The 26,118-nt window shown below is 41.6% G+C and overlaps 1 protein-coding gene across 6 annotated transcripts in view; it reads right to left on the reverse strand.

Moving 5' to 3' along the window:
* Slc38a6 (solute carrier family 38 member 6) overlaps positions 1 to 26,118 on the reverse strand; it is a 60,990-nt gene that overhangs the window by 12,326 nt on the left and 22,546 nt on the right. For 4 of the 6 annotated variants that reach the window (XM_076922014.1, XM_076922013.1, XM_076922018.1 and 1 more), the window contains 6 exons: positions 24,388 to 24,427; positions 13,304 to 13,382; positions 5,999 to 6,081; positions 5,520 to 5,578; positions 1,198 to 1,263; positions 905 to 958 (listed from right to left, as the gene is read on the reverse strand). In XM_076922014.1, the coding sequence (XP_076778129.1) occupies positions 905 to 958; positions 1,198 to 1,263; positions 5,520 to 5,578; positions 5,999 to 6,081; positions 13,304 to 13,382; positions 24,388 to 24,427 (381 nt within the window). The remainder of the gene's footprint in view (positions 1 to 904; positions 959 to 1,197; positions 1,264 to 5,519; positions 5,579 to 5,998; positions 6,082 to 13,303; positions 13,383 to 24,387; positions 24,428 to 26,118) is intronic. The other 2 variants (XM_076922015.1, XM_076922017.1) reach the window with 1 other exon arrangement.

A 26,118-nucleotide genomic window follows, 5' to 3' on the forward strand; every position in this document is an offset into this window, starting at 1 on the left:
CCCGGCCTGTCGATTATCCTGCCCTCATCTTTAAGGCCCACGGAGGTCTTCGCCATGTGAAAGATGTGGTGACCTCCCTCACAAGGCTCGGGAGACATTTCTTAGTTATAGACTGGAGATGAAAAGGAAAGTTTTGCACGGAGGACTAACCACATTAACATTCTATCCTAACAAAGCTCCGACGGGAGGGAGGGGAGGAGGGTCTGGCGTCTGCGACCAGCAAAACAACGTTTCAGCAGAAAAACAAAGTAGAGAGGAAGAGACTCCCAGAAACAGGAAGACTCTGCTTTTTCCACTAGAGCAAAGCAGGAACCATGCAAACAGCAGTCCCTGTTTGTCTGCTCGTGCTCAGGGACTCTGCTAGGCATTTTCGGATCCTACAGCTCTCAGAGTGGGCATGGGACTTGGGTTTCTGGTCTCTGCTCTGAACATCATAAATTCCTCTGGAGTGCTGCTCAGAAGGTGTACTGGCAGGACTCAAGCGCTGGCCCATTGATGAGGCTGTTTAGCTAGAGACCAAAGTCCTACTCACAGGGGAGGAGTTTTTGATGTAATTGGCGATTTAGCTTTACAAGTCCAGAGCGCAACAGGAAAACCGTATCCACAGAGGACCTTACTGGCCAGACCAGACATTTGGTAAATCTGTTCTTTTAGGCAAAGGCCCATTTAAAACAGGCTCCATTTAAAAGCATGCCAAAAGAAAGAAAAGAAAAAGGTGGCTGTTTCGTAATGGGCCACCCTGTGTTAAATAATATTATTCTTCTGGTAGGCAATCCTATACTTAGCACTTTCATGAAAATTAATTAGTTACAGGTACAAAGACCTAAGAGACCCTGTAACACAAATCTCTTAAAACTTGAAATGTGAAAAATCAAGCGAAAGTATCTGTTAATAACTTACACACCTCTTTGGAGAAACGAAAGAGCTTTGGCCTACAGTCATCTGTGGCGTTTGAAATCTGTTTAAGAGTATTGAGGGGAAAAGAAAAGCCAATAGGTATTAAAAGTCAGAATACATCAACAAATATGACGAATTTATTACTACTAGAATTTCAAATCAAATTACTTTAAAGAAAAGTTCTAAAATGCTATGTAACTATTACCTTTCACCATTAGGAAAACAGTCATTTATCTTCTATTTCTTTTTTTTTTTTTAGTTAAAAAGTTAAAAATAAAAAAAAAAGCTACAAACCATTACCTGAAAGACAGCATTGATGCAATTTAAGGTCACAGGACAAGGAACGGCCCATTTTTTAATTATTACCTGTAAAAGTAAATGCAACCAGCACTTAGATGATCTATAATAAAATTCATCACAAGTTGATGTTTTCAATAAAGCCAAACAAGAGGCTAAGAGAAGTTTCCTTGATGCTCTAATTTTCCCCAGATAGAAGGCGGTCACCCTTTCACATGGTCACTGGGGGAGGGGAGGGCACAGGATGACAAGTGTGCTTTACATCTGATCAGTGGGGAATCCTGCCCATTAAAGACTCAGTGTGCTCTTGTGTCGGTTTTCAAGACTCCCAACAGTCCCCTGGCTTTGTTTTTAAAGTGCAACTCAAGAAGGAAGCATGTTTTCAATGATAACTGTAAAGGATATTTATTCGTGACAGTAGCGGACAGAGCAGAAGAGAGGCAGAAATGAGGGGAGACTTAATTCCCAGTGTGCTCGCTGACATCCTGATGAGCACATACTTTCTCCTCTTCAGTTTTCCACGTTGGTGCTATTGGTGAGTGCTATTGGAGAGAGCTGGCCAGAACACGGGCGCACAGCTAGGGAACTCCAGCTGGCAAAACTACATTTTTTAAAAAAATGAAAGAAATCCAGAGGGATGGTGTTTCCCAGAAACCATCAATGGGCATGCTTCAGGATTGGCCTCTTAATTGTGGCAGTCCTGTTCCTATAGCCACAGTGGTGGCTGTGTCAACACTGCCATTGTAGCCCTTGTTGCAGGCACATAATTACTCCGTAAATGTTTGCTCCAGGCTAAATCCCGGCATACAAAGGGGCAGAGAGAAGAAAGGAAGCATTTGTCTTTGCTGGAGACCAGTAAGTAAATACTATTCCTATTTGGAACTTATCTAGTTTGGGATTTTTAACAAATTCAATCAAAATTTTATACAGTGATAAATCTAAAGAAAACACACACTTTTAGGATTAAGCTAATGAGAGAACCAAGAGTCATTTTTAATTTAAAATCTAACCCCAAAGGGGGTGGGGGTGGGGGTCTAAGGACGAACTGGGCATTTCCAGGTAAGTTTTCAATCTAAAACCAACTGCAACCATCGATTTATCAAGAGACAAGAACACAACAAGAATTTCATTATTTTTTTTCCTGAAAAGTTGTTTCTGTTTGTTTGTTTTGTTTTGTTTTAAAAGAGAGATGGAGTGTGGGGTGAGATGAAGGGGGCTGGAAAAGCAAGGTCACCCCTGGGCTCTTTTCAGCCCTACTGATGCCACTCCAAAGTCAGTGTCTCCTGTTTTCCTCTTACCTCTGTGTGTGTGTGTGTGTGTGTGTGTGTGTGTGTGTGTGTGTGTGTGTCAGGGTGGGGTAGGGGGCCGGGGGTCAGTCAGTCTCTGACAGCAACAGTGCCTCCTGGCTTCCTGAGCCTGCTGAGCAGCAGGCCTTGAACACCAAGTCAAAATCCTTCAGGATGCAATAGAGCCTATTTCATTGATTAGAAGGAATTCTTGGCAACTTGACTTTATACTAACAAATTCCATGATTCCAGCTAATTCCTGTGAGTCATCCCCACTTCAAACCTGCATGGTGGAGTGGGGTGGAGAGAGATGCAGACAGGTGAGGAGTGGGCAGAGACCCAAGCACAAGAGAGGAGAGAGTCACAGGGAATCCTTGCTTGGCGCTGAAGACAGACTGGGTAAGAAGGTAACTCTGGGGATGGAAAGAGAATAAGAGAAATCACCGTAGGCACTAAAAGTACTTCATGCACTTGCACAAAAGGCCCTTCCTCCTCCGCCCTCCTCAAAGCTGATCATTTCTGCAGGGCAGCTCCCAGCTTACTGCCTCCCGGGTTGCTTTACAGAGATCTCAGCAACTCTCCCCACCCTTCTCAGCTCTGGTGACAAGAAAGTAGGTTAGGAAAATAAAGGATGAAGGCATCTGTCACTGTCACTTTGAGCCACTGCCAAACTGAAACTTGGGTTTAAATTTATGCTAAATTTTTAATGAAAATCGGGCTCTATGAGAACAGCTAGTAAAGACACTTTGATCTGCAATCCTTGATGAGTACAATTAAGAAAATGTTTTCTGGATTGATTCTATAAAATATAATATAAATGTAACAGACTGTGCATACACCTTCTTAAAATAATCAATGGACAGAGACACAGAGACAGGTGACGAATGGGCTGGGACCCAGCCACAAGACAGGAGAGAATCACTAGGAGTCTCACATTTTAAAAAACTGGCACATATTTTTTTTTAAACATCAGTTAGCTGAGCATAGTAGAGAACAGTTGGAATCCCAGCCCTAAGGAGGCAGAGGCATGGGCAGATAAATCTCTGTATGATCCAAGCCTGTCTGGTCTACATAGTAAGTTCACCAGCCGCCAGGATACATAGTGAAACCCTGTCTCAGAAAACAATAAACAAAAACAGAAATAGAATCTATAATAAACATGGCAATAAAAAACAGCATTAAAAAAAAGTATAATCATCACAGTCTTGCTGGAATCTAAATTTCAACTCTTCTCCCAGGTAGAAATCCAAGTAGATGATTTGTGGAGCATGGGGATTAATACGGGAGAATTATTTCCATGTGACTCCCGCAGCAGAAACCTGCACTGAATTAAAGAGTCTCTGCTGCAGCAGAAACAAAACACTGGAACAGACATCTTGTATCAATACATCCCACCTGTGTTAAGCTATTGACTGTGAAAACGGAATTACTTCTACCTATGAAATGCTTGCCTTGTCGATTAAGTGCCAGGGCAAAATTTAGTATGTTATCTACACGCGATTAAAATCCATACATTCCTATGTATATGTGGGATTTCATCTAACCATGTGGATGCTTCTCAACAACTACCTAGAGATAAAAATACATACCGTTTCTCTCTATAGTACAGAACCTACAAAGTATATGCTAAATTCATTACTTGAATGACAGTTGGGGTGGGTAGAAGTATAATTTTACTGTAGATAAATTAAAAATGATGAAGTACTGTTAAATAGTTCAGATTTAACAAATTCCTTACAATATAGATGTTTATGAAGAGTGTAAGCAGGGTTACTTGCACTTAAAATTTTAAGTTGCTTCAACCTATGTCTTAGAAGGTGATTTAACCAAAGACAGATGGAATGCAAATATGACTAGTGTGCATATACATAGTGGGTATGTGGTTTCATGTTTGCGTGGCTGTGTGTGCATGTGGATGTGCTGTGTATGTGACTTTGTGTGCACATGCGGAGGTCAGAAGTCAACCTCGGGCATCATTATTCAGGGGTTATTCATCTTGCCTTTTGAGAGTTTCTCGTTGGCCTAGAGTCCACTGAGTAGGAGTTGGCTGGGTTGGCTGGCCAGTGAGACCCAGAAATCCACGCCTCTGCCTCTCTAGCAGTGGAACGTAAGCATTACAGCCCACCCAACTTTTCACATGGGTCCTGAACTGAATGCAAGCTGTGACACTGGCAAGGCAAACACTGTCAGCAGAATTATTTTCCCAGACCAGAGACTGTTTTGACAGCTTTGGAATCTGGCTCTGTAACCTGCTTGTTTATGTGTGACATCTTCCCTTGGTTCATTTGTCAGTAATTAAGAAAAAGTTTAAATGCTTAGAAAAAGGTTACTTGGGATATACATATTCCTGGCAAGTTAAAAATATTTTATTCTATGTAAGGTTTGACATTTATATACTTAATATGGAATAAAATACAGTGCAAAGGAAAAGGAAAAAGTTTATTAAAATCTTATATGCATGGATCTAAGAAAAAATAAAAGCCTATGTTAAATTATTTTACAAATATAAAATAAGTTAAACTGCCATCTGAAATATAATAAAAATCAGATAATTAAAATATATTTTCTGTATATGAAGAAAATATTATTCCCAATATTATTTTTATAGGAACATTTTATGCTGAAATGCAGGGCAGACAGGATTGCATTCATATCCCCGTTCTCTTTAGAGCTTTCCAACCAAGTCTCAGACTATGATTTCATCAGTGGAATAAGGCGTCAGGATGCTCTGTGTTAGCTGACTGACAGAGCAGAGCCCACTGCTCCAGAGTGCCACCACTGTCCAGGGTCTACTCTACCTAGAGTCCTAGCAAGTGCCGTGTGTCCCTTTCTGGTGAACTACAAGATGCTAAATTTGTTTTAAGCTTCTTTAAAGTGGACAACATGAATAATCCTTTGACTGAAATTAATTCTATGTTAAAAAACAGTGCTGTTAATAATATACAGCGGGCTATGGGGCCAGTGCAAAGCAGCTAGAGACGTCACTAACACCGTTGCATTTTGAGATGAAATGAGCAATGTGTTATATTTTAAACTTACCACAAGAGCAAAGAACACCATAAAGAAAAATGATAGACTGCTTGTGTAGCCAAGAAAGCCTGTAAAATACCAATAAAATAAAAAGCAATTTATAAGGCAAGTGATCCCGACTTACAAATAGAGCCATGCATCCATCTCAGGCATGCTTTCTATTGCAGCTTGGTATCTGGGCCTAGGGCCCGCCTGTCACAGATCATTATGTAGTTCTGCACAGCAGAAGGGGAACTGGGTTGCGGATAGCAGTGCAATGCAAGGAAAGGTTTGCTCCTCAATGCTCTGCTGTAACGACTTCATTTTGGCGGGAGAGACAAAATGCTACTGTAAGCCAAGTCATGACGTCAGCTAGGCAGGGCTGAGGACAGATCAACCGAACATAGGCTGAGTTTAAAAGGACGCACAAGCACTACTGTTCTCAAGCGTGGTGTTGAGGTTAAACGCCTCTCCCTCTCTGCAGCCCCGTGGTGTTCTTTCAGACTCACCTATCTTGGGGAGCAGTGAGAGAGGGAACACGATGCCTACACAGATGATGATGAGCAGCATCTGACCATCAAGGTACCAGGACCTGTCAGGAAAAACACTCTGTTAGGCACAGGACACACACACACACACACACACACACACACACACACACACACACACACGGGGTAGCGGGAGGGAGACAGAGAGGGAGAGGGATCATCCATCCATTAAAAAAAATGCCCTACTTTTTTTGTTAAATGTTTTTAGGAAACCCTTGCACTATTAATAATAAATATGAATTTAGGGACTGTATTAAAATAGTCTTGATATAAGCCTGTAACTCAGTACAACAGTGAGATCAACAGGTTGAGGCTGCTCTGGGCTACACAGTGAGACCTTGCCTCCAAACACCTAAACCAAAACAAACACACAATGCCCAACGAGATGCCATTTTCTCAATTACCAAAATAACAAATACTTAAAAGGACATAATAACCTCTATTTGTGAGGACTACTGAGGTATGCTGAACACTGCTGAAAGCTAAAACCGTCTTAATTCCCACATGGAAAGCAATTGGCAATAGATGCTAAGAGTCTTCAAATAATTATGCCCTATAAGACTTATAAAATACCATGAACAACAAGAACATCAATGATAGGAACAGAGACTTTTATAAAATGATATTTGCTGAGAACATTTAAAATAATAAAATTGAAAAAAAAAAGAAAACTGGAAGCAAGCAAATATGTATTAGTACAGTTTCGAAAAATGGATATAATTAGTGTGTGTGTAGTCTGACACTGTTTGGAAAAAAATAAAGATGTTATTAAAATCGGACAGGAACGCCATTGTTTCTGGGTGATAAAGCAAGGGGTCATTTTTCTCGCCGTACCTCTCCACATTTCTCCAGAGTTTCAGGAAGGGGTAGGAATGACTAGTTTTAAAATGCTAACTTTTTCTCTAAAAGCTATGAGAACACTGTATCAGAAGGGTTAGTTAGTGTGTGATCATGTGTTTGCCAATATGGAAGGAACATGATGGGGCTGGAGTCTGTCAGTAAAGTGCCTGCCTTGCAAGCACGAGCAATTGCACTGGATCCACAGAACCCACCTTAAAAAAAAAAAAAAAAAAAAAAAAAATCTGGGCAGCTGGCACAAACCCACTGGGCTCTGGGGACCTGGAGGCAGGCTTGCTGGCCAGATCAGCCTCATTAGCAAGTTTAAACATAGTGAAAGACCTCGTTTTAAAAGAAAGAGGTGAACAGAACCAAAGAAACAACACCCCAGGTTGTCCTCTGATCTCCACACACATGTGCACATACACGCTCATCTGCACACACACATTCATACACAAAAAGAATGAAAGGCAAATTTCAGTACAGAAAGAAAAAGTAATACTCTGAACACATATTTAATAATAATAACATATTTAAATTAAATTTACTTATAACATTACATATTTTATATTTATGCATTGTATATATAAAAGTTGTATATAAAATATGTCTATATTTTTGTATATGTATAAAATATATACAAAATATTATTTAATGTTATATACAATAAATACATATTTATATACAAGAAACACAAAGCATATTATATTAATAAAATATAATATAAATATGAAATATAAATAAAATATTTAATTATTTTAATAATATATATTTTAAAAGTCAGAAGGCTATATCTAGAATATTAAAAGTGGCTATTACAATATGGTTATAATATATGGGTACACATATAATTTTAATTTATTAATGCATCTACAGAAAAAAATTTAAAGTTAAAATTAATTCCAAAGCTGGGCAGTGGTGGCGCACACCTTTAATCCCAGCACTTGGGAGGCAGAGGCAGGCAGATTTCTGAGTTCGAGGCCAGCCTGGTCTACAGAGTGAGTTCCAGGACAGCCAGGACTACACAGAGAAACCCTGTCTCGAAAAACCAAAAAAACCAAAAAAAAAAAAAAAAATATATATATATATATATATATATATATATATATATATATATATATATATATAATAATTCCAAGACCTTAATACATACACATGTGAAAGACAAACAATTCATGATAGAAGTACATGAACTAGCAAATATATAGAAAGAAAAATCTAGTAACAGTTGCTAGTTAAGTGTATCTACCCTGAGATTATTGAAATTAAGTTAGTAAAATGGTCAAGGATATGATCTAATTGGTCCAACATGTATTACTATGTTATTGTCCAATTAGTACTCTCTGAAAAAAAGAATGGCAACATGTAACCAGCACAACTAAAGCGAAAGCGTAGTAATTAACCAAGCAGATCCGCAAAACACTTTAAATATAAACACAATTGTAACAATGTAAGGAAATAAAACCCAGCCAGGCAGTGGTGGCTCACGCCTTTAATCCCAGCATTTAGGAGACAGAGGCAGGCAGATACCTGAGTTTGAGGACAGCCTGGTCTACAGAGTGAGTTTCAGGATGGCCAGGGCTACACTGAGAAACCCTGTCTGGGAAAATGAACAAATGAAAGAAAACCCAGGATATAACAGGTCTGGGAAACATCAAAGGTCAATGGGGATTCCTATAGTAAGTGGTAGATGCTTTCATGACACCCTGGCTTGTGAGGACACCCTTTCTGGTAGACCTTTACTCATTACTGTTAGGTAGTGATGACATCCTCTTTGAGAGAACAAGATGAGCAGCAGCAGCAGAGAACAAGCCATGGTCACTTCCCCTGCCCTTCTCTAACTCCTGTCGTCTGCAAATGCAAAGATGCACAAGCATTTCTGCTCTGCAGGGCTGCTGCTCTGCTCTCTAGCACGTGGCCCTCAGTGGCTGGTGTGCAGGAAGAACTATGAAAGCAGCCATAGAATAAACACAACTGACACTCAGCATGTTCATCTTCTAGTCACTCCTGAATTAAAAAGCCCAAATAGGAACTTGAAAATAGCCCTTCCCAAGGAACACCTGGCAACTAAACTCTGAAGCTGGCAGCGAGCCCGGGCTCCATGTCTGAACCGTCCTTCCTTCTGGGACCCGGTATCAGACCCAGACAGTTGCAGTGCCAGTAGAAAATGACCCCGAGGGAGGGAGCAGCGGAGCAGACTCCATCTGTTAGCGCTGCTGTGCCTGCCGGATAACAACGCTGCATTGTACACGGAATATCTGTTAAGACAGTAAAGCTCATGATCAGGGTTCTAATCAGAAAAAAAAAAAAAAGAAAAGAAAAAAAAATAAAAATGGTTATATCCACGAAGAGTGGAGATGGACACAGCCCGACTATAGCGTGTGAATGCATCAAACTTGCAGTGCTAGGTAATGCTTGGGCTGGAAGGGGCTTAGAGGTCACCATGTCCAGCATCTTCACTTCTTGTGTGAAGACCGTGGGCTCTTGACAGCAGCGATTAGAAAACTCGAAGTCCCAGCAGCTAGTCTGAGTTTACGGCAGGGGTTTTTGCTTTTGTATTTTTTTTTTTTTTTTCAGATGATCCTTCTTCTATTCCAAGGTCATGCTTCACTTTCTTTTCAGGACTAAACTTAAAAATCTTATATGAAAAAGGTTTTTGTTTTAAAACAGTTTGTCTAGACCTGGAGACTGGTTATTATGAGTCATTCTTTATACTTGTTGATTGACGTTAATAAAATCAATCATTAAGACAATGATTTCTTTATCATTCATTCATTATCAATAAAGGCCACATAGTAAGACCGGCCGAGTGAGCTCACATTTCACTTACAGGTCCCAGACAATTGCACTGTGTTTGGCAATGGAGATTGTCCAAAGAACAAATGAGATTAAGTCTAAGCCCAGAGAATACAAACCAGCAATAAGCAGTCTTTAAAAGTACATATTAAATACATTTATTTTGCAAACCAAGATTTTAGGATAATTTATTGCACATAAATTTTTTTCTAAGAGGAGAAAAAAAGAATTATCTAACCAAACTCCTGTTTTCCTACTGTGACCTAAATGTACATTCTCTCTGAGCCAAAAGAATTAGAGTAAAAGGTTTTATACTTCCTAGAAAACTTGTTTGATCTGTGGATTTAATCCTATATGATAAAAATGCTCCAGCTATGAAACACAGAGTATAAATCCTTAGCTGTATTGCAAATGCTTGGCACACAGATGTGTTTTCCATTTTTTAATGAAAACCAGATTTATTTATAAGTTGCTTTAATTTCATTCTCGAATAGAATGGAACAAGAGTATCGTATGTTCTCAATTAGGACTGTGCTCACATCCCATATCAATTATGTAACTCAAATGCAAGACAACTTAATTGTGTCAATCATAGTCCCCTGACAGGACCATTAAATGTTAACAGAGAGCTCCCAACTTTTAACAGCTACAGATTTAAAAAAATACAAGTTATTCTAGGAAAAATATAGATATATCACAAGAGTTTGGTATAAGTATTACTGATTTGGATTTCCAATAGTAACTTGTTGAAATTAGAATATATGAACACAAACTGATTTGACAGCATCTTTATAAAGGGTCATAGTTCAGAAAGCTATCCATACCCACAGACAACCCAGAAAATAAAGACACTTGAAAGATCTTAACTAAACTTATGGTAAACCAAACGTCAAAATAAAACATCAATATCATGTGATCTCAGTGAAGAACTACTGCCACACACCTCACCTAGGAACAAACTGCCCCCAAGACATGTTCATTACCGTGACATTTGTCTCTGACTTTACAAGATTAGGCTTCAAAGACTAATGCCCTGTATTCAATTAATACAGTCTCTAAATAAATGAATACAGGACATGTAAAACAACACAAGTCATCAAAAACGAGCTGCTTTCACACACTGGGTGAAAATCGGGGAAGTAACTGAAGCATGCAGTTTTTAAAAGCCCATTCATGCTAGAAAGAGAACATTTATAGAGAGGTTTTACTAAGACAAGAGAAACAGGAGTTTTCAACTGCTTGAAACAAACGAGAAAACAACAGCAGACATGGCAACTGATCTAAAGTGAACGTGCTTTAGCAGATAAAACCCCTCGGTTTCAACAGCAGTTTCACTACACAGCACCCTAAGTGTTCCTAAGTTTACTTAAAACATGTTAATAGAAGTCACTGAATCCAGGACTTAAAACTAAAACAAAAGAGAAACAACGAGCTCAGGGACATCTGACAACCATTAGGATCAACAGTTTATTCATGTTTGACTCTGAGCTTCCTGGCAATCTGAATAAAAAAGGAAAGTCTACCTTTTAATACCATCACGGTAGCTGGATTCCCCCCGACCCCCCTCCTCACATACATTGTGGTGCACACAAAGAAGCGTGTGCACACGGACTATCTTATTTGATCATTATAATAATTTTGTAAAGGAAGCAATTAAAGATAGGTGACCTCTTTTTCTTTAATTAATTAATGAGTTAATGAATTTATTTTATGTGCACTGTTACTTTTGCTCACATGTATGTCTGTTGGTGTGAGATCCCCTTAGGAACTGGAGCTAGAAAGAGTTATGAGCTGCCATGTGGGTGCTAGGAATTGAACCCAGATCTTCTAGAAAAGCAGTTGGTGCTCTTACCCGCTGAGCTTCTCCAGCCTTTTCAAAAAGCTTGTCTGTGTTTGCCTTTTTTCTGATACAGAATTGAACCCAGGGCCTTGGGCATGTTGGTGAACACTTGTCTGAGAGTTCCACTCTCATCCCTCATTGGTGCCCTCAAAGTGCCAGGTACACAAACCCACAGGTCATGACCCGCTACCTGGCCAAGAGCTGGACGCCGTGGCTAACTAGCATGAACTGAACGGGGTCTGTGTTTCCTTACTTTTTATTCTTCCTCACACTGGCTTGAGTTCTTAGCTCCATACACACATTTCTCATTTGGAATTCAAATAACAAAAGTGGTTATTAAGATTTTTACAACAAATACAAAAAAATATATTTCACACAGCTACTTCTTAGAACAGTCAGATGTCTAACAGAGCATAATCAATAATCAGAACGCAACCAGGTAGAGCTGGCTGTAAATCCAGGGCTCGGGGAGCCTAACGAGCTCCAAAGTGCCACGGGAAGGCTTCTGAGGATGAAGATTGTGGAGGACGTCATTATTCCCACTTTAATGTCCCTATTTAGATGGGAAATAACGACTTTCCTTACACACACATCTGCACTTGTGCGCTTCTTCAAGAGAAGCCAACTTGTCTAAGCTGAAAACTCAAGTCTGAGGTTTTCCCCTGCATTACGGGTAAGTGTGAGTACTGGGGAAAGCAACCAAATACTCCAGTCTAGAAAGAGGGCAGTCCTTTGTTATGGTTTGAAAACTGGACAATTAGTAGGCTTAACCCAAGTTTATTTTTCTAGGATAAAAAAAGGAAATCTTGTTCTAGATATATATATATATATATATATATATATATATATATATATATATAATATATATATAAAAGAAAAGAAAAAAAAGAAAAAAAGAAAGGCATAATGAATGTGGGTTCCGTACCCATAAAGAGCTGAGTCAGCATCTGTAGGAGCCTGTGCTTTCAAAGGAGCTAGGGCTAGGCTGCGGTATGCCGTGGTCCAGCTTCATTTACAGTATTACCAAAGGCTAAGTAACACAAGGTTTCACCCATAGTTCTGTATGCTATCTAATATGAACCTCACAGTGGCTGCAACCATTGTATTCTTTGTCACAACACCTTGCTGAGAGGTGACAGCAGAGATCACTTCATGTCCCTCCCATGTAGAGATCCTGAGGCTTCCCCTAATCTTCTCCATCTCTATACCCTTTAGATGCTTCTTTACTTTTTCCTAAGAGCTGATTCGCACCTGACTTGGCCTTTACCTTCACAGAGCACAGGGAGTGGGGCTTCTGTGGTTGGCAGCACAGTGCTCCAACACAGTAGGTCATCAGCACGCATGTCTTCTGTGGTTGGCAGCACAGTGCTCCAACACAGTAGGTCATCAGCACGCATGTCTTCTGTGGTTGGCATCACAGTGCTCCAACACAGTAGGTCATCACACGCATGTCTTCTGTGGTTGGCAGCCCAGTGCTCCAACACAGTAGGTCATCACATGCATGTCTTCTGTGGTTGGCAGCCCAGTGCTCCAACACAGTAGGTCATCACACGCATGTCTTCTGTGGTTGGCAGCCCAGTGCTCCAACACAGTAGGTCATCAGCACACACGTGCACAGTGTCTCCTCTATTGCTGCTCCACTCCACAAACCCTGTAGGAATCCTGAGGACAAGCGCTATATTTCTTTCCCTTGCCGCTAGGTTTTAATAAAAGCATGGTGGGCAAATGAATGAATAGATTATGAATGGACAGGCCAGTAGGTGAATGGATACAACGGAGCATTTTTTTCTTACCCACTGTGGTCACTAGGCAACAATTCTGAAATAGCATCGGGAAGCTCTGTTTTAATAATTAAAAGGTAAGATGACATTGCTGCAAAAAGAACAAAGAGAATTCTTATCAGAATTAAGCCATTCAAATAGATTCAAAGAGTCATCCACTCAGAGGCACATATGCCCGTTGGTTCTTGGGCAGCAAACAGAAGATAACTTACAATGAACCATCCCGAGCACATATACAGCAGAGTGCAAGGCAAATGACTCTGTAGGGAACACTCAGCAAGTTTACCATATAACCTTGGTTAATACTGCATATCTGAAGATGAGAGAACTGGGCACTTTGTAATAGGCCATTTATAATGAAATTGTTTCAAGCTTTGCAAAAACTCCCTTTCCTGTTGTATCCTCTGTCCAATGTACAAAAAGTTAATTTAATTACAAACACAAAAAAGTACAATTAGCAACTTATCGCTTGCTTTTTAAAAATTTAACTAGGAAGAAATGTCTCTCTCTCTCAGAAGCTCAAGTCCCTCATTCTCTTCCTCTCTCTGCTACATATTATAAAACATACGCAGAATAAACGGGAACTTTATTTAAGGCTGTCCTCTGCACCACACAGCCTGGTAAGGACCTAGAGCTTCACGTCCGTGCCCTGTGTGTGCCAGAAACCAAAGGAAGCACTGTGTCTGGATTTTATCCGATAGCATGTGAGAAATAACCAGCTTATACATCATTTAATAATGGTACTATTCCTTATGTGGTTATTAAAACACACATTCTGATGCTGGAGAAGTGCTCAGTGGTTGGCTCCCAGCATTGCTGGGCAGCTTATAACTAGTTGTACCTCCAGCTCCAGGAATCTGATACCTTCTTCTGTCACAAACACACACACACACACACACACACACACACACACACACACACACACACTTCTGCAAGCTTTTCATTATGAATATGGCTATGGAATATAGAACTCATTTAGGCAAATACAGAAGGGGAAGCTTACTCAGCTTTATGGAAACCCAGATGATCCAGAGTCAGACCTTCATTTAACAGTCTTCTCCCCCCACCCCCATCACACACACACACACACACACACACACACACACACACACACACACACTTTTTTTTTTTAAAGAGGCAATGAAAAAACCACCCTTGAAGAATGAAGGGTGTATTCTATGTGCACACTGCTTTTATTACGTATTTATATTTCAGGAAACATTCCACTTTCTCTTTGGACTTGTAAAAACTAAGAACACCAATGAATGCCAAGTCTGAACAATGGAGGTCTGGAGGAAGTTGGATGAAAAAGTACACAGTTTTAGAACAGTGAATTTCTCAGGCAAGGTGTTGGAGAGTAGCTGAGCCCTGCAGCCATAATGCTGCGATGATTTAATTCTGAAGAATAATGAAACATGTCGGTTTTGCAAGGAGAAGAAATAATAACATGACAACACAGTCAGTCATTTTTTTTTTTTTTTTTTTTTTAAATAGCAGGTACCTATGGTAAATTTTAGAACAGGTAAGTAACAACCACTTTCTGCAGTGAAAACACACACACACCGCAATCTTGTAGTTTATGACTATCTTTTTCTCCAGAAGAAACATGGCTGCTCACCAAGAGTCACTGGGACATGCTACGTACAAGCTGCGGATGCTGTGAGCAAGTGGATGTGAAAATGTCATCTTCTAGCTTGTTACACTTTCTCAGGAGAGACACCACAAGCTGGGCACAGGACAGAGGAAGGCTGATGCTCACCTCCTCATTCAAGGGTTTGCAGTTATCACAGCAGTTTGTTTTCCAGAGAACTAACTATATGTACATGACGTAATGCAGAAAAACAGACGTGAGGTTTCTGAGACTGGCTTAGAAATGCCTTAAATGTATCGTGAGAGGGGGAGGGGTAAGGAGACAAAGTACATTCAGAAAAGAGATGCAACAGAACAAGGGATGCAGAACGACTTCCGACTCAACACTCTTATCATCTGCTCATCGGGCCTCAGGCTGGGACGCATCCAACACCATCTGCATCTCTAAAGTTTCAGACAGCCATCGCTTCCAGTAATTTTCTATTTTTTTTATCTTTAATTGTAAAAAAGCTACAATGAGTGTGAGATTGTATTTCTTCCCATATACAATCTGTCATTCTTCCCAGGATTCTAGTAGCCTCTGGCTAATCACTCCATCACTTCTGTGCTAAAGCCTTCACTCTGCTTTCAAACAGGAGTCCTGTTTCAATAGATTCCAGTCTGAAGAGCCATGTGTATTTTAAGAAATACGAACTCACCAAACATATGTTTCTCTGTTTTTTTTTTTTTTTAAAGGCCTCTCAGTATACACGAGTATAATAAAAGATGTAAAACTCTGCTTCTTCCTTGGAGAACGCCGGTGTGTTTTAAGAGCTACAAAACCACAGAGTCCACCATGGGGAAAATCCCACTGGTTGAGCAAGTATAACAAAGAAATCTCACTGTTAAAGCTACTTTTTCTTAACCACAAATAAATTTTCATGTAAGTACTAACGCCTTAACATATAATATACAACACTGAGAACAAAAGATGACTAGATACATTAGAAATACAGCTTAGTTACAGCCACATCAAAAGAGCCAGTCAATCAAGTAAGCTGAGAAGGTTTAAAAAAATACTATCAGTGGAGAAGCTCATATATCCACTGTTTTAAACCAAAAGGTCACTAGGTTGGAAAGCTGGTTGCCATGCCTGTTGCCATGCCTTTTGTCTCGTATCTTCTACTAAGGAAATGCTTAGGACATCTTGGAGAGACAGATCATAAGCAAAAACTTGTAAATGATTTTTGCTGGCATCTATCCATGGTATAGACTATTCATATAACATGCTTCCTCCAAATTAATGGCTGTACCAGCAACTGTCCACAAGGGCTATAGTTATAGTCAAACAGTTCTGGTCTCCTTAATACCAAAGCCAAGATCTGTACAGAAGATACACCTGGACAATAGTTATCAGCCATTACAAATCAGTTAGTTTCACCACATTAACCGAATAGGTATTCTTCCCCCTTTGTTTTGAATGAAACTATCCCAGAAAGAAAATGAAGAATCCTGTCAATCTAGTCAATACACAGGAATTGAAAACAACGTGGAAAAAGTGATGGTTCCATCAGGAAAGCACTGGAAAAGAGATGTCTGATCAGGCAACAGCAGGTAGTAAAGTATCACTACTGCCTGACTGTCATGGGAGACATGAGCACGAACTACTGCTTGACCGTCCGTCCTGGGAGATGTGAATTGGGAGACAGAGGAGAAAGGCTAGGGACTGAGAACAGCTGCTCATACTGGGCACAGCATATGTTACATGCTTGGCTATATTCTAAGTGATAGGAAGTTCTTTGCACATCTTTTCCACACTGACCTGCTAGGAAGACATGGTTTCACCACAGAAATGGGAGTCCCGTGCACTACTTTGCTCCGTGGTGCTATTGGAGACAGCCGGCCTGACTTGAGGAGCTCACTCTATTAAATCCTAGTTTGTTCTGGGCAGGCGGAGAAGAATCAGAAAAGCCAAGAAAAATAAGAAAACTCTGTCAAAGGGCCTTCTCTGGAATAAAGCCTTTTATTTATTTAATTTTATCAGCATTTAAGCAACAGACTGCTTTCTGATGCTGAGTTCATCAGCTGGGCTCAAAAAAACAAAACAAAACAAAAAAAACAAAAAGAAAACAAAACAAACAAACAAACAAACAATCTCTAGAATGAAGATCAAAGTTTTACCCTACACTGGAGACACCCTGCTTTGTTAATGGAGTCCATTTGGGGCTGTAGCCCTTTTGTTGGAGTAATTGGCTCAAGATTCATGAGCTTCATGCTAGGATTTCATAGCATCTGCTGTCACTATTTACTTGCTCGTCAGCAGAGGCATAGCTGCAAAGAGAAAGTCTCCTATGTGCTTGTATCAGAGATTTAACACACCACTGAAACCTGAAAGAAATAACAAAACGCAACCCCTTCCTCTATATCTCCAAGCTTTAGGAAATACTGTTCCCGCAGCAGCCTGAGACACTTCTCCGTTTGTCATTAGCTAACCATACAACTTTAAGAAAAAAAAAAAGACTTGACTGAGTTTGGGTCTAAACAATCATTAGTCTAAAAGACAATTAGTTATGTTGTTAGACACTTATGAGAACATGCGTGAAGCTGGGATAGCATTCAGCTATTTTTAAAATAGCACCGTGTTCTTAGTACTCTGGGGATGTGTGTGTGTGTGGGGGTGTGGAGCCCAGCAACCTCTCAGAGGTTAGTCAGCAGCCTAAACAAACAGAGGCACTATGGTTTGCCTTTCCATGGGAGAGACTCAGTGTTATTGAAAACTTGTCTTTAGTCATGGATAATAACTACTTTATTCAAGATGGCTCATTAACCTGGTGCTGCCACTAGATTTCTAAATGCCATGGAAATTCTAGTCCCAAACCGTATAAATCTTTTTAAAAAATAATCTTTTTTCTCAAATTCTCTATAAAACAATGTAATTTCCCTAAGTCGTGCAAAACTGGAAAACAATTCACATGGTGAAAAATGTTCCTTCACTGTCCTAAAAGAGCCTTTATTTTATAGTTTGTTAAGACCTCAAACCTAAGCAGGGATCAGGGAAGCAGGCCTAGTGGCTAGATTCTGGAATTCCAGCTACGCTGGGCTGGCATCAGAGGATCAGGAAGTTCAAGGCCTGCTTGTCTCCAACAGAGGGGGAAGAGGGCTAGGGGAAAACACTGTGGTGGAGAGAGAGCCTGCTTAGCACGCACTCCTCAGTGACACACACACACACACACACACACACACACACACACAAGCACACGCACATGCACACACATGCACGTGAGCACACACGTGATCATCTATCTTTAAAATCTTGTTATCAAACTCCAACTGAAATCATTGCTAATGCATTGTTTTTGAAATGACATATTACTACTAACTTTTGTCAAGGCAAATGCTTGTGAAAAAGACTCCTCTCAAATCTCCTGTACTTCTAGACTTTTGCAATATTTTCTAGAATTTGGAGATAATACTGTTCAGGTTTTAAAATAAAACGAAACAACCAACCGCAAACCTGCAGTGTGCCTGACCAGCAGATGGTGGTGTAGCAGCACTTCCAAGCCCGGCTCCTGAGGGACAAGCCAGACCTGTCCCTGCGTGGCTACCCTGAGCTCCTCCTTCACAATCACAAGAGAAGGAGGAACACAATTTAAGTTGTCTAACATTACATCATGGATTGCAGTCGTTCACTGAGTCTTCTTGTCTGTAAGATGCAGGCTCTGGCCATCTCAGTGCATAGGCAGCTATGGTTCTCCCACACCTAACAGCCGAAACTGAGGCATTAATCAAGGTGGCTAACATTTGTCAGACTGGAAAACTTGGGCCATCCTAGCCATTTCAGGAGGTTTCTGTGAAGCTAGGTTTCTCCTGACAATATGTAGTGATTCAATGGTTCATCTGTGAGGATCTGGGGAGCTCACCATGAAGACTCACATCTCTGCTCAGAGCCACTCACGGTTGTGTGTTTTGAGTTGAGCAGGGCGGGTGAATTAGGAACATTAACGGGCTTTGCTGTAATTGTGGACTTCCAAGAATGAGTAGGACTTTCCTTGGCCTAACTAAGCTGAGGGGAGGTTTGCTGTTTGATTTCTAGTGACAGTGCCGCCTACAGAATGTGGTAAACCTACCACAGAAGTTCAATTTCATGGGAAACCGACTGTTTTTCAGATTGTGGGAAGGAGTGAGTAAGGCAACAGCAGGGGCTGTGAGAACAGCTGGCCTGCCCACTGCACTCCTCGGTCCTCTCTGAAGGCAGCTCAGTAAGTTCAAACCTAGCACTAGCATTCTCTTGCCAGCAACAACATTCAACATTAAAGCTCTAGGATCTCTCTTTTCTCCCTCGGTCCCAGCAGAAACTTGCAGCAAACGCTAGCTCTGCCTGAGGCAGGGGACTCGGAGGACTACAGCTGGCTACCAGCCTCTTTTAGACTCCAAAATATCACTGAGAGATCAGAGTCACAAGTGAGTAATATTTTCTATATTGCTCTCCACGTCCTAAACCAATAACTCTAAAACCTTAAGAGTCCTAAATGTCGTAAGCAGCATTTTTACGGGTTATTGGAAGGAAGCCCCCACCACAATCACTTTGGTAGGTCGCACTGGTGCCTGTGGTCAGCGTTAGTGCCTGTTTGTTTACAACTACGGTAAGGGGATAAACCAGGCCTTCACCGAAACCCTCACAGAATAAGTTGTCAAGTGCAATTTATGACTTTATGATTATTTTGCTCTTGTTTTTCCTTTTAGTGTTGGGGATTGAAACAAGAAGGCAGAGATATTTAAACATCACACAGCACAGAACAGAAGCTGTGGCCACGGGAAATATGGATGAAATATATTGCGTGAAATTTCTTTACCTTTTTTTTTTTTTTAAATATGGCTGGGTATGATGGCTAACAACAGTTGTCAACCTGACAGGATCTAGAACTCCTTAGAGACAAGTTAACCTGTAGCTGAAAGAGCCACCCCGACTGTGGACAGCACCACTTAGTGGGAGGGAGTCCTGGACTGGAGCAAATGGGGACAGAGTGGGAGCACCACGGATCCCTGCTCTCCACTTCCTGATTTCGGAGCAATCAGACAGCAGCCTTAGGGCGCTAGAGTTCTATGGTCCCCTCCATGATCACTTCCCCTGGGGCTGTAAGCGGAGATAAAGTCCCTGCTCAGGTATTTGGTTGCAGCATTAGGGAAAATAACTAATATATTAGGTGTGGTGTACAGTAACATCCTGTAACACACAAAAGGGGAAGGTGAGGAAGAGACTGAAAGAGTTAAGAATCTTTAAGACATGACACCTAACTAAAAATATAGACTGTGCGCCATTAATGCCTGAAAGAATTAACAGGCTACGGTGCCTTCCCCAAGGACCGCATCAGAATCTACATTTCTAGACGAGAGCTGACTCCAAGCTCTGTATTTCCCACCAACATTTTTAACAAAGGCAAAACTAAAGCCAAGAGAATGGGGGGGGGGAAGAGAGAGGGGAGAGGGAAGGGAGAGGGAGGGAGGGGGGAAGGGAGAGGAAGGGGAGAGGGAGGGGAGAGGGAGGGAGGGGGGAAGGGAGAGGGAGGGGAGGGGGAGGGGAGAGGGAGGGGCCGTTCCTTGAAGCATGTGCCTACTTGACCAAAGGCTGGAGGTGACAGAACCAAGGCCCCTGACATGTGACCCGGTGCTCTGCTGACAAGCTTCAAATTCTATCGTAATGAAGAAATAATTTATGGACATTGGCTGAGGAAGGGAAACCTCTGGAAATATGCTGTCACTTACTCCTCACAGACTCTCAATAAATAAGCTTTCAAGTAACATGACTAAAATAATGTGTACACCACTCTAAAATAAGTGTTTTCCTGCTTTCCTGAACCTAAGGGACATTTAAAATGTCGGGGCGGCCTCTATGTTGCCCTTTTTTAGTTCTAAAACAAGCAGGCAGACAACAGCCTTAAGAACGCAGAGACCTGATGCTTCCCACACCACCAAATCCAGGAAGCCCCACCCCATTCAAACAGCGGGCCACAGGTTCATTTGGATGTTTTCAGGGACAAAGAACACTGTTTAAAAAGTTGTGGGTCATCTCCATTTCAATCACACAGCTTGGTGATAGGGCCATGTGCTAAGTCTGGCAGTGTCCTCCAACAGGAAACACGGGCCCAGGTCATGAGACCCCACTGTAAACAAGGATAAGCACTTGTCACTGTGCTCTATGCGAGCACCTGATGGCTTCTGCCACCTCTGATCTCATAAGAAAGCCCTCGCTGAACGTGGTTTCCTTCATTTTGGACTTCCAGCCTCCAAAAGCTAATAACTGTTTATTTAAAAAAAAAAAATCAGCCAGTCAATGGTATTTTGTTACAGAACACAAAATGAGTAAGAGTATCCTAACCGAGGAACTTAAGTTAGTCTCTCTGTGGACTTCACTAGTGTCAAGGCTCAATGTAAAAGATAAAGAAAAGAAACTAGACTAATCCATTATTTTCTTGAGAGCAAAACTGGTTCTGAGGTAAACAAGTCCACAGAAACTAAGTCTGTGTGTGTGTGTGTGTGTGTGCGCAGACCACAGGTCAACAAGGGCTATCCTTCTGTGTGTGTGTGTGTGTGTGTGTGTGTGTGCAGACCACAGGTCAACAAGGGCTATCCTTCTGTGTGTGTGTGTGTGTGTGTGTGTGTGAGCAGACCACAGGTCAACAAGGGCTATCCTTCTGTGTGTGTGTGTGTGTGTGTGTGTGTGTGTGCAGACCACAGGTCAACAAGGGCTATCTTTCTCTGTGTGTGTGTGTGTGTGTGTGCAGACCACAGGTCAACAAGGGCTATCCTTCTGTGTGTGTGTGTGTGTGTGTGTGTGTGTGTGTGCAGACCACAGGTCAACAAGGGCTATCCTTCTGTGTGTGTGTGTGTGTGTGTGTGTGTGTGTGTGTGTGTGTGTGAGAGCAGACCACAGGTCAACAAGGGCTATCCTTCTCTGTGTGTGTGTGTGTGTGTGTGTGTGTGTGCGCAGACCACAGGTCAACAAGGGCTAACCTTCTCAATTGCTCTCTAACATATATTCTGAGACAGGTTCCCTAGTCAAAGTGGTTCTCAGAAATTCAACTACATTAGCTGCTCAGAGTCCCAGAGGCCCTCCTCTGCTTCTGCCCTGGGGCATACATCCTCATACCTGGCAGCTCAGGCAAGCGCTGAGAACCTTCACTCACATCCTTCCTTGCCCAGCAAGCACCTTACCAACCGAGCCATCTTCCTTCCGTTCCCCTTATTTTCATCCCCTGCCCCTTTGGTTTGGTATTTTGCTGGCGTGTACGTCTCAGTACCGTGCACATGTAGCAGCTGTGGAGGCCAGAAGGGGGCATAAAATCCCTCTGGAACTTGAGTTGCAAACAGTTCTGAGTTGCCATGTGAATGCTGGGAATTGAACCTGGGTCCTCTAAAAGAGCAGTCAGTGCTCGTAACCACTGAGCTGTCTCTCTAACTTGAAATGTTTGGACCACTCACTGCAGCAAAGCTCCAGACACTGCTGGGTACCGGGAGTACAGAGAGCAATGAGACATAGCGCCTGGAAGAACTTACAGCACAGAAAGGAAGTGCATGTGGAGGGAAACTTTTTTAAACCTTATCTTTAAGCCATTAAGATGGCTTTTAAACATTTTAACCTCCCAGAGGTAGTGGAAAAGAAAGGATATGGGGGAAGTGGGGCTGTTTAGAAAGGTTCTTTGGAGCAACTCCCATCTGTGTTTCTGGAAACTGGCAGTTCAGTTCACAGGTCAGCAGCGGCAGCCTGATACACTGGCAAACATTTCATGGATACACTAGCAGTCCAGTTCAGTAGAGTCTGGTTAGCAACATTGGTGACGTGACCTAGCAGAGACAGCCAGGCCTCAGCCTCGGCTAGAGTCAGCAGGAGGGAAGCAGGGGGCCACAGCTGACATCCCTCTGCCAATCAGCCCGAGACTGCAGAAGCAGAAGGGGAAGCTGAAACGGCAAGAAGCTGCAGCATACTACCAGAAGTTTTTGGGTACATTTCTCTCTATGGTGTCCCAACAAATGTAACTCAACTATGCAATCTAAAGCAAACCAATACATGCCTGCTGTGTCCTTTCTTTAGCGGAACATCCTTTCTCCTGTGTCTGCTTCTGCTAAACATTCTTTCACGAGTCTGCCTTCGCCTTTCATTTGTGTCCATTTCAGTTAAATGTTCCTTCATGTATTTGCCCCAGCAAAATACCATCCAACCAACTTTCCAAAGAACCCTTATGTCTGCCCTTCAGATGACCTCAGAGTAAGAGCAGATAAAGCAGCCATGTCTAAGTCAGGTCAGAGAAACAGAAGTCACCGCAGTAAGGACTATAGGAAACACGACAGTGAGCATCACGTTGAGATTAAAAGCTTGGATTCAAATTCTCAAACTAAAACTTCAACATAAATTATTAAGCAATAGCTTAATCCAATCTGGACAAAACCTTAATGGAGGCCTGCAGTAGAATTCTAACTAAGCAGTTAAGTAATACATATTTGCTAACTAAAAATTATTCTATAACAAATCTTGAAAGGAATTGCACTACAAACATTCTCAAGGGTTTGAGGTGAGTTTTCCTGGTTTCTGGAGTGAAGTATGAAGTCACTGTTTCAGGAAAATTCAAAGCATTAAAATGTGGATATTTGGGATTCCATAACAATTCATTGATAGACAGCTTCCCTGACCCCCCCATGACAAAACACTAAAGATACAGTTTAGTTGAACAATACTTACAGTGGAATAGATCAGATCTTAAGTTATTAAAAGTTCTTGTGAGCACACAATCTTGTGTAAGACCCAAAGTCCATATCACTTTTCCTGTGGCTTTCCACGCTCTGACACTATTTCTTTAGCACTCCAGCCAGCGGTAAAAAGAAATGAAGACACTGCTTGGCTCCGTGCGATCTCTTTACAACATGTGCATGTGATTTCTGTACTTTGGAGATAAATGTCTAATACAGTTGGCCAGCTGTCTATAATTAACAGTGACTTTCATTTCAACACAGTTCTCCTAATTAGGATCATTTGTAGGATCAGTTTTTGGTATAAACCAGAAGAAAGATAAACCTGAGAATACCTCTTGTCCTTAGATTTATTATGAGCCACTTGGTCATTGCTAAGGTCTTAGCTTCAAGGGGACATTGTGTACACCTGACTGTTGACACAGCCCACAGGGCTCTCTTCCCTAGACCGGGCCCTGTCCGTGGGTTTACAGGGTGAAAGAAGAAGACGACAGTGGACTGTCACTTTGGGAGCATTTCCAAACTGCACCCTCTCATGGCCGCAGCCGCAGAAAGCTAATGAGTGCACTGCAGACCTAGGCCAACTACAACCAGGGCCTGGCTAGCGTGGACGTTAGCATCCTTACCATTGCTAATAAAAGGATCCAGGAAAGAACCGGAAACAGAAAAAGGGGCTCCTGAAGACGGCTATGTCTACAGAGATTTAATGTCCAAGCTAGACCTGTAGGAAGGACAGAAACCAGGAAAACAGTGGCTTCCCATTACCTGTATATATACATGCTTACCTCCAATATTCTGAATTATTATGGTGCCCGCCACCACCACCTATAAGAGAACAAATGTATTCATAAGATAGAAGGAAAAACAGTAGAAAAGGACAGAATTGTATTAAAGTTCAGTAATGAATACAATGAAGATAGATGCAGAACTCATAACCAAAGAGACTGACTGCAAAGAATTAATTTTGTCAGCTGTTTGTCCTACCTCAGTGGTTCCCAACCTTCCCAGTGCTGCCATCCCTTAACACAGTTCCTTATGTTGTGGTGACCTCCAAACATAACATTATTCTCGTTGATATTTCATACCGTAATTTTGCTACAGTATGAATTTTTTTGTAATTTTGTAATTTGTATTTTTTTGTAATTTTGTTATGAATCATAATGTACATATTTGTGTTTTCCAATGGTCCTAGGTGGCCCAGTAAAAGGGCTGTTCAACCCTCCAAGAGGCTGTGATCCACAGACTGAGACCCACTGTACTACTCGAAATTAATGAATATCACATAAAGTCTCCCTTTAATATCCCCATGAGCAGACTGGGGTGGGTGGTCCCAACACCATATATAGCACATAAAGGAACTGATAGTCTTCTGGCATTGGCTTGGCCTTTGTACATCCTAGTCTCAAGGATTGAACAACCTACAGCAGAAAACTCTAGGATACAATGATCAGAGCAAGAAAATTTAGGCAAACTGTTTCAAACTCAAAGACAGTGAAATAAACTAAGCCTAAAGCAGCAGGTGTGGCAGGGACTGGGGGCCCTTCTCCTTCCTCTTCTGTCTTCCCATTCAGTCAAGCATTTGAGAAAGGAGATCCAATGTGGCCAGATCATCTAGTATATAGAAAGCCAGAAAGTGATTTTCACAATTTCACTCATGAATAATTGTGAATAAAAGTTGAGTCAGGCAGTGGTGGCGCACGCCTTTACTCCCAGTGCTTGGGAGGCAGAGGCCGGCGGATCTACAGAGCTAATCCCAGCACAACGAGGGCTATACACAAGAAACCCTATTTTGAAAAACAAAACAAACAAACAAAAATAATCTAAAAGTTGGCAATGGGCTAAAAATAAAAAAAGATCTGAGTTAAACAAAGTGTGCCTATGACTAAGCTGTCCGTTGGCTCGTCTTTCTAGTCTTGGATGAGCTTATGGAGAAGAGAGAGGAAGTGTTTAAATATTAAACTTCCTTGGGCCTCTGGACCACTCTACACCTGGCCTGTGACCACCAGCAAACATTTGGAGCTGACTAGCTACCTTGAATCATTCAGACCTCCACAGACTGAGGACAGATCACACATGAGGTTCATCTCTACAGGGAATTCTTCCTGGGACAAGCCTATCCTGGAAACTAGTGGGAACTAGAGTCCTTGCAGTTTGCAGTGGAAAGCTAACAATCTAAAAATCTGGTAGGCTGTCTAGAGATGCTATTGTGTGGCTGGTTTTATGCCAACTTGACATAAGCTGGAGTCACTAGTGAAATTGAGAAAATGTCTCTGTGACATGGGGCTTGAGCAGGCCTGCAGGGGATTTTCTTAGTTAGTGACTGATGTAGGACAGCCCAGCCCACTGTAGGTGGTGCCATCCCTGGGCTGGTGGTCCTGGGTTCTATAAGAAAGAAAGTATTCTGAACAAGCCATGATGAGCAAACCAGTAAGCAGCACTCCTCCATGGCCTCTGCATCAGCTCCTGTCTTCAGGTTCCTGTCCCGTTTGAGTTCCTGCCTGACCTCCTTCAGTGAT

This window comes from Arvicanthis niloticus, chromosome 23 (assembly GCF_011762505.2).
Source record: "Arvicanthis niloticus isolate mArvNil1 chromosome 23, mArvNil1.pat.X, whole genome shotgun sequence".
In the NCBI taxonomy this organism is placed as follows: domain Eukaryota; kingdom Metazoa; phylum Chordata; class Mammalia; order Rodentia; family Muridae; genus Arvicanthis; species Arvicanthis niloticus.